This window comes from Acartia tonsa, chromosome 8 (assembly GCF_053477335.1).
Source record: "Acartia tonsa isolate MP-2025a chromosome 8, ASM5347733v1, whole genome shotgun sequence".
In the NCBI taxonomy this organism is placed as follows: Eukaryota; Metazoa; Arthropoda; class Copepoda; order Calanoida; family Acartiidae; genus Acartia; species Acartia tonsa.
The window spans coordinates 33,582,664-33,597,014 of record NC_137267.1 but is presented as its reverse complement, the minus strand read 5'-3'; the positions used below and the strand labels follow the sequence as shown (position 1 = coordinate 33,597,014).

Below are 14,351 nucleotides of genomic sequence, written 5' to 3'. Positions count from 1 at the left end.
AATCTCTACTGAAAATGAGAGTCATATCGGATCAGCAGCGGGATCGTTCAGTACTAAAACACAGACTCACATCCTGATACTTTAATATTTAAATGTATATTGTTGAGGTGTGATCCTGCACGCTGTAAGTCTCTGCCGGACCCGCCAAGTAATGGGATGATTGTCGCTCCAAAAACTAATCATGGTGCAACAGGTAATCTTCGACTGAAATGTCCTTACTAATAATTTTAGAATATCTATAAAACCAGGGTTTGGCAGCCGCGTGTAAATCGCAAATAAGCCGCCAGTTGCAACCATAAAATTGTTCATGAATGATTGATTTGCCAGAGAGCAAGGGAGCAGTGGGCTGTTTATTACATTACAGTCCCCAAAGTTTTACAATAACCTTTTCTCATTCGTTGGCTTAACAACTTTGGGGACGTTAATGAATTTTGATTGATTGGCTTATTAAGTTGAGTGTTCAAACGTTTAAGCCACTAATTTAAATCTATAGAAGGGGTAATTTTGTGCGTCATCATTGGGGATGTACATTTTAGGGAAATGTATAGTCATGTAGTATATGTTTTAAAATCCATAAAACATCGATTTACTTGAGGATTTCTTGAGTGGTTACTGTGCTAAAAAATAAACGAATAAAACAATCGTACAAACGAACATTTAAAAATCACATTTGCCTTGTCAATTCAAAAATCATTGTTATAAAAATCAATCAATAAGATAACACTAGAAAGTCAAAATTTGGTAACAGAATAGCAATACATTACTTCTTGGAAATAGGTATTCATGTGTTAAGTTCAACTCATTGTACATATTTGATTTTTTAATAAAATATTAGATAGGATAATTCTGACATGCTAACATTTAAAAAGATCAGCCTCAACGTGCATACGGACAGACACACTCTAAATGTAGAAAACAATTGCGTATAAAAATGCTGTAGCTATGCAAATATTATGTCACTGAGAAAAATACTTGAAACTAAATTTGACTATTTATTGCTTTTCCAAGTGAAAACTATTTTTCATTATATGTTCAATTTTAAAAGTGCAAAGTAACAATTTCCTTTAAGTTTGAAAACTGAAGTTGAATTTTCTCGACTGATGTGAGAGATGACTGAAATTTCGTGTCAACACGGCGACCCTGGCTCAACACATAGCGGATCCGCACGTTGTCGGGGAGGTGATAGGTGTGAATCTCGGAATAGCACCGAGTCATAACTAAAGACGTTAAAAATGGTTCTACTATGTGAAGTGCGCGATATTAATAATTAGAGTAGAGGGGAAATGCCTTGACCCAAATCAGGCGCAACTCTTTACTATACACAATTAGGGCTTCTCAGACAAAGGTCGTGTAATCTGATTACTTGACCTAATACCCCGGGTGTTTTGACAGAATAAGAAACATCTGGCTCCCTTTAGTTATCCTGAGTCGTCGGACCTGGAGTTAGAGTTTCATGGACAGCATTCTCGTCCGTATGAGTTAATTGATGAGGTAATCTAATCCCAAACTAACATTGTCCGTCAGCCTTACATCATACTGAATATAAGATTTATTTAGGGTAAATTTTCTCGGTTGCTATAAAAGAAAACAGTTGTAATTGAATTGTTGATTTCCATAACCCATACACATCTACATTATTCAACCGCCTGTTGTTCGTTTTCTTGTTAAACTTAAAAGTAGGTTTATTCTTTAAAAATGGAATATTTTTTACATTACTTGAAAAAAGAATTTTAACTTAATTCAGTGTTGATGCAATTTTCTGAATATATTAACTAGAACAAATAAAGAGTTTTTATTGTTTAACAAGTATGATAATATGAGTAAAAGAATAACTCTTTGAATGCAGGCATTGAAAGTTTCATACAGTGCTAGACATCACCATGCACAATGATTGACTTTAGTTACATCTTAATACATCAATGGATGAAGAATATAAGTGGATACTAGGACAGGGGAAAATTGTCGTCAATTAGCTTGAAAACATTGAACTCGCTTATTGGTCATTTTGTTTATCCTGAAAGATTGGAGGGGATGGGGTAAAATGGGGGAATCGTTGTTTTAGCTCGTTGCAAGTTTCTTTTCGTAATAGAACATGAACATATGGTTTAAGATCCAAATATTAATATATCCATTACTACATCTGAGTTAAACAATGTTTCGATATTCAAAAAATCCACTAAGTGCCTAAACAGACATTAAATGTCAAGTTATAGAGTTACTACGTCTTCACGTCCTCATATAAGATTTATGACAATAAGTTTTAAAACAAAATGGATAAATACAAAAAAAATCCATTAAAAATCTGAATTTTCAAATTGAGGAGGTTATAGTGTGTTCTATTATATTAAATGTTATTCTAAAGTCAAACATTCGAAATATTAGGACTTTTACGATTTTAGAGAAAATATTTTTTTTTACATTTTCCTCCTAATCTAATATTTAGTAGTTTAAAAGGCCTCTAAAGGTGTTTCCTATATATTTAGAGGAGGTCTGTATTTATTTGATTATTCTAATTGTTAGTCCTACAATATGGTACTAAAGAAGGTGTATCAACTTTTTTTTTTATAGCTAGCCGGTTCTTTTAGTAAGTAGTAGATGTAAAATTTTTCATAGAATTCAGATATGCAATCGGTTTTTTTGTAGACCTCTTATTTTTTAAGTAATTTAAGTTTAAAAAAAAAAAATTAAGTCGATTTTAAGGTACTAAAATGCAACAAAAAAAAGAAAGAAAATGGTCATTATGAACAAAAATAGTAAGATCTTTAATTTGACACCTTACTTTTTCAATTCTGTCAGGTAATTATTGAAAAAATCGATTTTTTTAAACCCACGAGAATAAAAACTTTGGACTTAATTTTATCATTTCACAGGTAAAAAAATATGGGTTCATATATACCTTTAGAATCAGAAAAATATTACGAATTCATTGTAAGCAAAATTGAAAAAAAAGTTTACAATATAGTATATAAACTACAATAAAAAGAATTATATGAAAATATCATATTATATTGTACAGGCAACGTCTTAATTCTTGAATTGAGTATAAAAATGGGAAGAGGGTAAAGAGGGGGTAAAGAGGGGGTAAAAAAGGGAAGACGATAGTGTTGCCTGAACAAAAAATACAATTGGCCATTTGTTTAATTTTTAATTTTTTTACTTTTTTTCAATTTTGCTTACAATGGATTCGTAATATTTTTCTGATTCTAAAGGTATATATGAACCCATGTTTTTTTATGTCTGTTTGAGAAAATATTTAGGTCTAAAGTTTTTATTAAACCGAGGTTAAAAAAATAGATTTTTTCAATAATTACTCAACAGAATTTTAAAAGTAAGGTGTCAAATTAAAGATCTTACTATTTTTGTTCTTACTGGCCATTTTCTTCTTTTATTTTGTTGCGTTTTAGTACCTTAAAACCGACTTAATTATTTTTTTAAAAAACTTAAATTACTTTAAAAATAAGAGGTCTACAAAAAAACCGATTGCATATCTGAATTCTATGAAAAATTTTACATCTACTACTTACTAAAAGAACCGGCTAGCTATAAAAAAAAAAGTTGATACACCTTCTTTACTAAAATTTGTTTACAATTAAATAACCGATTTGTGTTATAAGACAATGTAATAAATTTCTAGTCCCTCTTAAATATGACTTTGAAAAGTGTTATTTGTGCATACTAGCTTTCTTGTTACTGTTAGTCTTTCTTTAAAACTGACCCCTTCTCTCTGTACAAAATATGCAGATTTAATAAATTTAATATATATACAATTGTTGATATTGGATAATATATTTTTATCACCTTTCAAAACACTCCTTTGTTCCAGGGATAGGCGGATAGTAGAAAATGAGAAAAAAATTACTTTTGGGATGCATGAAAATATCATGCAATCATTTTGATTTTAATTTACATTTCTTTTTGTCCCTTATGATCTTCACCAAAATTTATATTTTTCCCTCCTATCCCCTCTACCCTCTCTCCCCCAATCTATTACACACACATACACACACACACACACAATCACACACATACACACACACACACACAATCACACATACACACACACAATCACACAAACACACACACACACCCACAAACACACACTCACACACACACACATGTTTCATAATGTCCACTTTGTTTGAAATGGATTTCCAATATTGGAACACAAGGAGGAGGAAAAATTTACCCAATGAGATCATGCAAAGTTATTGATACAGGTGGTATTGAAATGTTAAAATATGTTAATAGAAAAAAAAACATAAATATGTGGCGAAAAGATTTTTTACCCTCTTAAAATATTTGAAATCCTTAAAAAAAAGGCTTTTCTATATTTTTCATTTCAAATTTTCTTGTTACATGCCCTAATTGATCTTTTTACACCACCCCTTTGCATGAAATTCAATTTACACACTCACAACCCTTCTTTATACCCAATTAGTTTTGAAGTTTAACAATCAGCACCATGAAAACTATTCCTATGTAATTCCTTAATTAAGAAACCTTGATATTGTATGTGTCAAAAGTAGTCCTATTGTGGTATGCGGCAACTCTGGACCATGCAGAAACCAAGACATTATAGGGATGCTACGCACCCAGCTAAATCCTGTTATTCTACAATTGTAAAGCCACCTGAAAATATGTCAGATAACGGTATTGATTTCATCTCTCAGTTGTCCTGCAAATGGAGGGAGGGGTGTTACCCCTCCCTCTCCCATCTTAAGCACCGGAACCTTCCCCTTCAACCACCAAGTTATCAGCACCACCTCAACCCTGAGGATAAAGGATCTAAGCCTTCCCTCACCTGATAGAATCACCCCCACACAGACTGTTGTTGTCTCAGTAATCATCAAACCTTCCCTCTTTAGTACCCAGACCAACCACTCAACCCCTCTATGCTTATCTACCTATTGTGCTGTTCCATGGGCTATCCTGCCTGCCCCAGACAGGGATAGCCATCCACCTAACCATTGCAATTATCTATGTTTTACTTGTATGATTTATCTTTAACTATCTTTATTCCTAATCCATATGTATTTATGTTATTGTTGTACAACTTTAGTTATCCTTAGACCTGCAATAAAGAAACAACTGAATAGACTATGTTTATTATTTAGTGATTGCTAGAGAAGCGTAGCTTCTCTATAGTATAGGTGTCCACGTCTGTTCACACTGCCGTAGTCTTTATTCGAACTCTGGTGTCTGCCATTTACCCTAGGCGGATACCACAACTTTTGGTGACAGCTGTGTGAGATTACGGCGAACCACAAGTGTAGAGCAGACGCGCAGCTGAGGCTAAGGTACTCCCAGCAGTGAAACTGGCAAAACTGACACAAGCAACCTGAATTACCCACCCTGGATAGCAAGGTCTAACTCTGTATCCGGCAGTTGTGGAAGCGAAACTGGCAAAACTGACACAAGCAACCTGAATTACCCACCCTGGATAGCAAGGTTTAACTCTGCATCCGGCAGTTGTGGAAGTGAAACAGCGAAACTTGACGGAGAACCGCGAGAAGCGCCGACATCTAACGGAGAATTGAGCGCTCAAAGGGCTGAAACAGGCCTGCGGACTGGCTGAAACAGGCCAAATAAGTGCAAACGGCTGAAAATAGGCCAACATTTACTGCAAGAGATAGCAGGATCCGAACCAGCGGCGCTAGCAGGACGGGACATTCCCTGCCGCCATCAGCCGGATTTGGATAAGCGGCGCTAGCAGGACGGGACATTCCCTGCCGCCGATAGGCTGAAACACGCCACATAGCTGCAAGCGGCGCTAGCAGGACGGGACATTCCCTGCCGCCGATAGGCTGAAACACGCCACATAGCTGCGAGCTGCGAGCCAACATACGAGTGTAGTGCACCAAAGCAGAGAAAACTACGTCAACTCCAAGTATCCTGAGAGGCTACAACGCAGCCACCCATCTAGAAAAGCAGATATTATATCACATTGTAGGGATTACCACCCTAGTGTGATGGTTAAACAATAGATTTATGAGCAAGGATTGGCAAACAATCTGTTGTGTATTGTGATAAAACTAAAAATAGAACAGGCTTGAATTTGCTGTGTATTGTGATAACAACTAAAAATAGAACAGGCTTGGTAAACAAATCTGTTATGTATTGTGACAAGACCAAAAATAGAATCTAGATGTAATATGACAATGCCTTGATAACCAATCTAACCACCCAAAGCCTCCTACACAACAAATACACCCTTTATTCCAGAGGAAAGGGAGGGGCCCCCTCTCCATTGAAGAGAATACAATCAAGGTGATATAACAATAAACCTAGGATTAAGGAGAGAGGGCAACATTACCTCATTACACAGTTACCTCAAACCCACAGCATTCCCCCCTTCCCCACAGGGGGAACGGACGGCTTTACCCCGTCCCCTCACGCGCTTCCCCCCTCCTACCCACACTTGACTAAGTCCGCCCACGGTGTGGAGCTAGCGATCGGGAGGACAGAGCGCCAATTACGGGTCGAGCAACCGAGTGCGGGACATATCAGAAAAAAATTCAACGGACAAAGCGGACCAACAAGAGGGCGAGTTGAGGGATAAGTGCGCGTTTTACCTGTGTGCGCGGATTTGACGGTGCGTAAGCGCGCTGCAAGGAAAGGAGATTTCACGCACACACACACACACACACACACAGGAGAGGGGCCACTCTATAGCATACAACAGAGATATTTTTAGGAGAAAAAACCTTGCAAGCTCCTCCCTCCCTATCTACAGTGTGATAAGGAAAACTAAATCAGTTCCTCAGACCAGCTCAGACCCTCAACATCTTCCTAGCCCTGCCAACCCTACTTCAAAGCTGAGTGGTTAGTGAAACAAATATATGTATATATAAATACCCAAGTGATAAATAGTGTTGTTTTTTTTTGTATCATGGGTACAAGTAAGTGAATACTAACCTCACCATACAACACTGGAAACTGATATGGTAACTGAATGAAAGTACGCCCACCCTGTGGACATAGCCTGACTTGATGCCCCACACTGGGCAGTGGTGGTGTGTACCTGGACCATCGACCCTCATAGTTGTGAACTATATACAGAGGAAGCGTGATTTTTTGGAGCAAGGAGGAAAGCTAGCTAGCTCTGGGGATATTCCTATACACGTATATATATATATATGGGAGTGTAGCCATATATATATAGATAGCCTACCTATCCATATATCTACTAGCGGATACGCTCCTAGAGACATCTATGGATACCTAACATATTCCCTTTTATCTTTAAGCTAAGATCCGCTAGTTAACACAGAAATCAAGAGCTATACTGGAAAGGAGAACAACTCAGGCTCAACAGTTAAACAAGACGCTGGCACCAACAGACCAACCCCCTGCTACTTATCATGGGGACGCGCCAGCCACAGAAACTCTTGAGCCAGGAGGACCGAGCCTACGGCTACGTGGACTACCACCCTAATTACACAGCTATAGTATTTATACTAGGGGTGAGCCGGCTCGAACCTCCTTGCGGCGCGGCTACTCTACTCTGCTCCTATATCTACAAGATAAGAACTTGTCAGCCCCTAGCCCGACGTGCGGCAATAGAAGACATTCCTGATTGGGCATTAACTGTGTGCCTAGGCCTGCTGCTGGCACTGTGGTGGACAGAAGTCTTCATTTGGACCAGAACCACCAACATCTGTACCCCACCACTCTCTGCTTCTTCATACAATATACTGCTTCTGTTATTACTTTGGCCTACTGTGTTGAGTACAGTGAACATCAAACACATGCCAGGTCACAGACCCCTGGTCCCTGAGATGCCCTTGTCTGGAAGGGTGACTGAATGTCCGCTGCACAGCTCCTGTTCAGTTGGTGCTCAACGCACGAGAAATAGCGATACTGGACTGGGGATTGCTGAACCTGTAGGTGTCCTCCTGGGGGTGTTGAACGATGCAACTGAGCCTAATGAGAAGGTGACAAGCTTCAGAGACTTAGTGGCCAGCCCCAAGATGGACACTACCACCAGAACCGAGACTCCAAAGGGGCCCAGCCCTAGGGCCAGTACCACCTGTTTCTGGGGTGGAAAGGTCCTCCCTGGCGCTGGCCTCACCAAGCTGGAGGATGGGGAGCTGCCCCAGGGGAATAGGCTCTTCACCCAGATGCCCGACGCGTACCTGGGGGTGGGGGAGCCGCCACCCAAGCCTCCCTGGGAGCCCCCAGGCATGGAACGACTGGGGACCGGCCTAAGGATGGGGACTGGTGACCTGCTGCAGTGGAAGGCTTTACCCAGCACGGAGGGAGCAGGGTTGACCAGCAGCAGTGAGGCTGTTCCCCCACACTCCAAGACCAGATGCCTCTACTCTGTTGAACCACTGCACATGTCCCAGCCAAGTCCCCCCATGCTGCTGAAGATGGAGGCCCACCAGGATGCAGAGCTCCAACTAGGGAAGTCAATAAGAAGGCCACCCCCTGCCAAAACCAGAACCACCGCAGGGGCTCCCCACCAGCAGCTGACGGAGCCTGGCAGGGACGCAATACCAGCTGGCAACTCTGGCCCAACTCAGGTGGCTACCAACAGCCTGCTGGCAGTCCAGAATACAGTTCAGGCTACCATCAGTATGGCATCTTCTGGGCCTTGCTGGTTCAACTGTGGGTACCTGTCCACACACTGGCCACAGGTACCCCCCAGAGATCGTAGCTCCCTTTCCGACTGGCACCATCAACGGCCTTTGCTACCAACTACCTGGCGTACCCAGAGGCAGGATCCCTCATGTGGAGAAGCACCTGCAGAAGCTAAGGCCGAGGCTGGCCTCGCCACCCAGGAGAGGAGAGCCACTGTTGGATGGAAGGGACCTGTGTGTATGGGGAGGAGGCTGAATGTAACCGAGGAGCCACCACAAGCAGCCCAGCACCGCCTGACCCCTAGTAGGGGAGACCCTGTTTGTCAGCTGGTGCCCCAACTGGAGGAGGAGAGACCTGGCAGGTTGATACACCCTGGGGAAGCCGGCCTGATGGGACCCAGCTGGACGAAGGGGCGCTGCCGCTTCAACGGCCACACAGCCGCCAAGTGTAGAACCGGTTGGGACCAGGCAATGAAGAAACACCAGGCTGCCCAACAACCTGCATGCAACCAGTCTGACACCCAGGTCCACCTGGAGGGAGATGCCCAGCCGTCACCCCAACCAGCTGCCGCCGCTGGGGCCGCGGCTACCCAGGAGTCTGTGTCTCAGATTGGGACCATAGTGGCCAGGATCAACGTGCTGGGAGGAGCGGCTGAACCCAACCGGGTTGGCCTGGACCTCAGCCTCAACCACAGGGGACCGGTGTCCGTAACCCCTGTCACCCCCAGCAAGAGCCGAGGGGCGCTACCCAGCGCCACCGGGACGGTGTACGGGGAGGCCCTGGCGGCCGCCGAGTGGGAGAGGCAAGAGGCGCTAGCCAGCGAGTCTGAGTCGATGTATGGGACGCCAACGGGCGTCGCCACCTGGAAGGGACGAGGGGTGCTTCCCTGCACCACCAAGCTGATGTCTGGGGCGACAACCGTCGCCGCCACCTGTGAAGACTGGGGGGTGCTATCCAGCGCCCCCACGCTGGTGCCTGGGGCGACAACCGTCGCCGCCACCGAGATACCTGGACCCCGGAATGAGCCCGCAGCCCCAGAAGAAGGGGTGACACCCGTCACCCCCAGCCAGCCAGAGCCCCCAGCCAGCAGGGAGAGTCCAGCTGTCCCTCACCCTCAACTGCATCCAGCTGTCTACCTCCCTCAACCAAGCCAGGGTAATCGTATTGCACTGGTGTACCAGGAAGTTTGGGCCGGGTCAAACTTGCCTGCGCCCCCTGCATCTGCCCCAGGAACCAGGATATCAGCCATTACCAGCCAAACTGAAGAAGCTTTGACCGCTGCCTGGGGAGTAACTCAATTAGATGCGCCAAGTGCCGAGCCTAACCATAGGAGTAGAGGATCCCCAACAATTATGTCTACCCAAGATGGAGACGATGTGCCTGGACCCCTTCAGGCTAGGGGAGGAAATCCGGAGCCTTGTGCCTCCAGTCCACCAGCAGCAGTGGCCGTGGATGGGCCTGTCTCCCAGCCAACTAGAGCGGAGCCACCCTTGCAGACCCAAGACAGCCTCCGGCATAAGGGATGGACTGTTACCTTCCCCTACCCCGCAGGTCTGACTGCCATGCACCACCCTGCCAATGTCCAGGATGAGCCTGCGGGAGGCAACGCTCCTACAGTATGGCAACCACCACCTGCCCGCGTTGACAGAGACCCTGGACGCCGAATGAACCTGACCAGCCCCGAGGGCGAAGGAGCTGCGCCTGCATCCAGTAGCCAGCCTGCCAGCAGCAAGGTGACCAACACGATGGAGACCACCAGCCCAGTAGAGAAACCTGAAGAGGTGTATACCAGGCGGCTGTTGGTCCAAGCCCCCTCATGTGCTGTGCCACCCCTGGAGGTTGCCAGGGTGGCCTCAGAGGTACACATCCAGCGGCCAGAACATCCAACAGGACCAGCTACTCCAGCAGATATAGCAGATTCCGTTCGACCTGGGGAGGGCTGGAGTCCACCACCGTTCAGCAGCTGGTATCATGGCGGACCCGTTCCACAAGGACAACAAACTGAAGGCCGCAACCACTGTCGGAAGTCTGGCGGTGCAGACAACCCCTCCCAGCCTTCCGAGGGGAGAGTTGTGGTATGCGGCAACTCTGGACCATGCAGAAACCAAGACATTATAGGGATGCTACGCACCCAGCTAAATCCTGTTATTCTACAATTGTAAAGCCACCTGAAAATATGTCAGATAACGGTATTGATTTCATCTCTCAGTTGTCCTGCAAATGGAGGGAGGGGTGTTACCCCTCCCTCTCCCATCTTAAGCACCGGAACCTTCCCCTTCAACCACCAAGTTATCAGCACCACCTCAACCCTGAGGATAAAGGATCTAAGCCTTCCCTCACCTGATAGAATCACCCCCACACAGACTGTTGTTGTCTCAGTAATCATCAAACCTTCCCTCTTTAGTACCCAGACCTACCACTCAACCCCTCTATGCTTATCTACCTATTGTGCTGTTCCATGGGCTATCCTGCCTGCCCCAGACAGGGATAGCCATCCACCTAACCATTGCAATTATCTATGTTTTACTTGTATGATTTATCTTTAACTATCTTTATTCCTAATCCATATGTATTTATGTTATTGTTGTACAACTTTAGTTATCCTTAGACCTGCAATAAAGAAACAACTGAATAGACTATGTTTATTATTTAGTGATTGCTAGAGAAGCGTAGCTTCTCTATAGTATAGGTGTCCACGTCTGTTCACACTGCCGTAGTCTTTATTCGAACTCTGGTGTCTGCCATTTACCCTAGGCGGATACCACACTATTACTCACATTCTTAATTGTCAACCTTAATAATTAACTCTGGGGTTATGGTTGGAAAATATGGCCAATAATTTTTAAGTGTGGGTCACAATATAACTTTCACACAAAGCTTTAATCATCATTAAATCTTTTAACTTATTTCATGACTGGAAACAACTTTAAGGGAATAAAAGTGTATTTTTCCTTAAAGTAAGTGGTTGAGCACAGAAATCCCTTTTATTTTGGAAATGAATGGAAAATAAGGGAGGATAGGGCTAGTTTTATGTTTGTTTGTTAATTGCAGGTTAGGTTAGGTTATATTGGGTAGGGCCGCAGGGTTGTGGGTTTCGGCAGTGTTTACACATTGGGAAAAAAATAACCCAAAACCTTACTTTCAATTTTAAAAAATAGTGGGGTAGGGGAATCATTTCTTGACAGGCACGTAGAGGGAAAACACAAATAAAATTATTCAATAAAAAAAAGTAGTAAGTTTTAGTCCCTTTTTCTCTTTTACAGTAATTCATAGGTTAACTAAATTGATTCTATTCTTATTTTAGGTTTATACAGATGCAAGGACGGCTATAGACTCCAGGAAATTATATACGGTCACATTTCCAAATTTTTAAAATTAGTTAATAAACAAAAAAATATGTATACTAATATCATAATTTGACATATCTACAGACTGATTCTAGTTGTAGACTAACTACGGAATTAATAAGTAAAAAGGCATCTTGCAGATTGTAGGCTAGTGCTTTTGCCTATATACGGCCACAATTAGGGCTTTCAGACAAAAGTATAAGAGTTTATTGTCAGTGATGTTAAACTAAAGTTTATAAAATTCAAAATTGTCTAATGGCGAGTACTCTTAACGAGTCGCCCATAAACTTATTCATAAATAACTGTATAAAAATGAAAATAAAAAAGGGAGAGAACAAAACCCAATGTGAATATGGAAAATGGTCAGGCAGAACTCCCAGGTGCCAGGAAATATACTGCTCCTTTCCAGGTATAATAGATATATACATAGGCATAGTCACCAGGACTCCTAGGTGCCAGGAAATATACTGTTCCTTTCCAGGTATAGTAGATATATACATAGGCATGGTCAGCAGAACTCCTAGGTGCCAGGAAATATACTGTTCCTTTCCAGGTATAGTACATAGATATATACATAGGTATAGTCAGCAGGACTCCTAGGTGCCAGGAAAAATACTGTTTCTTTCCAGGTATAGTAGATATATACATTAAGATATATAAGTTTTCCGGAATTTTAAAGTTAGGGGGAGATTTGAAATCTGCATCAAATTTTGAGGATTTTTTTTACAAAATTCGTTTTTCCTATAATTCTTTATCTAAAAGCGGAAATGCAATTTAAGTTAATTAATTTTGGCATCTGTGATTGGTGGATTTAAAAAATCTGCGCTCTGATTGGATGGCGTACATCATTCAACTAATTAGAGCGCAGGTAGTTTAAAATCCACCTATCCTATTGGTCAAAATTAATTAACTTAAAATTCATTTCCACTTTTAGATAAAGAATTATACAAAAAACGAATTTTATAAAAAAAAATCCGTAAAATTTGATGCAGATTTTAAATCTCCCCCTAACATTAAAATTCCGAAAAACTTATATATCTTAATATACATACATAGGCATGGTCAGCAAAACTCCTAGGTGCCAGGCATTATACCTACATAAGCAACAAAGGATATCCTTTGGGAGAGTTTTATACTCTTTTCACAGGGGGTGATGGTTTAGGAAAATAGGAATCGGGGTTGTTATTCCATTACTGTATAATGATTCAAAACACCTAATCAGAAAGCGGAGGGCAGGTGCAAACAAAACAATCTTAAACAAAGTCCTTCGCACGCCTATGAACATTCTATATCTCTAAAGAATTATGTAATGTATGAAGATAAAATATACGTTGCTTTTTAAGTTTGCAGGGCAAATAATTGTTATATAGGTTAGTAGGTAAATGCAGAATTTAGGCTGATTGATTGCCAGATAATTCAAATTTTAATAATTTGTTTCATACTTTAGGTTATGTGGAAAATGGAAGAATTCTCTTAGTAGGTGAATATATTTACTCTTCATTAACAGTTTTAAAAATTATTTAGAAACTAAATGGTCGGTCCTGTTGAATGTAACATTAGTGTCAATTCAGACATGTTAAAATCATCCCCTCGTTTTAAAAATTGCATGATGATTCATGTAAGACTTAGGTACATTTTAGAAAGTAACTGTATAATCATTATTTGGTTTTTGGAATATTGATTTTTAGGTCGATTAAGCACAATTTTAATTCAGCATCTTTTTAATTAAAATGATCTAATTATTTGCAAACGACTTAACCCTTTACAGTCGGGCCCCTTGCCACACCTTAATCAGTCGGTGGGGGGGGGGGGGGGTTCACTGCCCCCCCCCCTATTATCTCAGTTCATATTAGAGCTAGAGGGCTAAAAAATTTTGTGCATGTCCCCTGTTTGATAATGAATTTCCGACCTTAAGTGAGTCAAAGTCAATTTTCGCTTCCTTCACCCCTTTATTTAACAACCTTTGTTTTTAGGTCCTTTTTTACTGAAAAATTTCAAACGGCTGTAATTTTCTTATTTTTGAAGCTAGAAGAACAATATTAGAAAAATCAAAACATAAATTTCAGCGGCCGCAGCTATACTTGGCAGCTGCAAGTTGCCGCAGTCGGCGGTCGGCGGGAAAACGGCAGCGGATCTTTGTGAAATTTTAATTTATTATGTAGTCTCTAAGTCAAAAATTGCGGTCACAGGAGCCTTTTAAAGATTTCTGGAGACCTGGAGGATCAGGACCTGCAGGATCATACCTGGAACCTGAAATTGACTTTAACACCTGTATTTCATATAAGAATGTACTACTAAAGGTTATTTTAGTATTTTAGTAAGATAAAATGCTTTGTTTAAGTCAAAAAAATATTTTTGCTCTTTACCTGGATCACCCTGCCAGGTTTGCTGGCATCCTGTACCCGCCAGGATGGAGATATT

The 14,351-nt window shown here is 41.8% G+C and overlaps 1 protein-coding gene across 1 annotated transcript in view; it reads left to right on the top strand.

The window, feature by feature from the left end:
- Window positions 1-14,351, top strand: part of LOC145326582 (sushi, von Willebrand factor type A, EGF and pentraxin domain-containing protein 1-like) — a 139,881-nt gene that overhangs the window by 77,339 nt on the left and 48,191 nt on the right. The window contains exons 20-24 of the mRNA XM_080169953.1: window positions 108-193; window positions 11,888-11,923; window positions 12,259-12,310; window positions 12,383-12,411; window positions 13,378-13,410. Of these exons, the coding sequence (XP_080026079.1) occupies window positions 108-193; window positions 11,888-11,923; window positions 12,259-12,310; window positions 12,383-12,411; window positions 13,378-13,410 (236 nt within the window). The remainder of the gene's footprint in view (window positions 1-107; window positions 194-11,887; window positions 11,924-12,258; window positions 12,311-12,382; window positions 12,412-13,377; window positions 13,411-14,351) is intronic.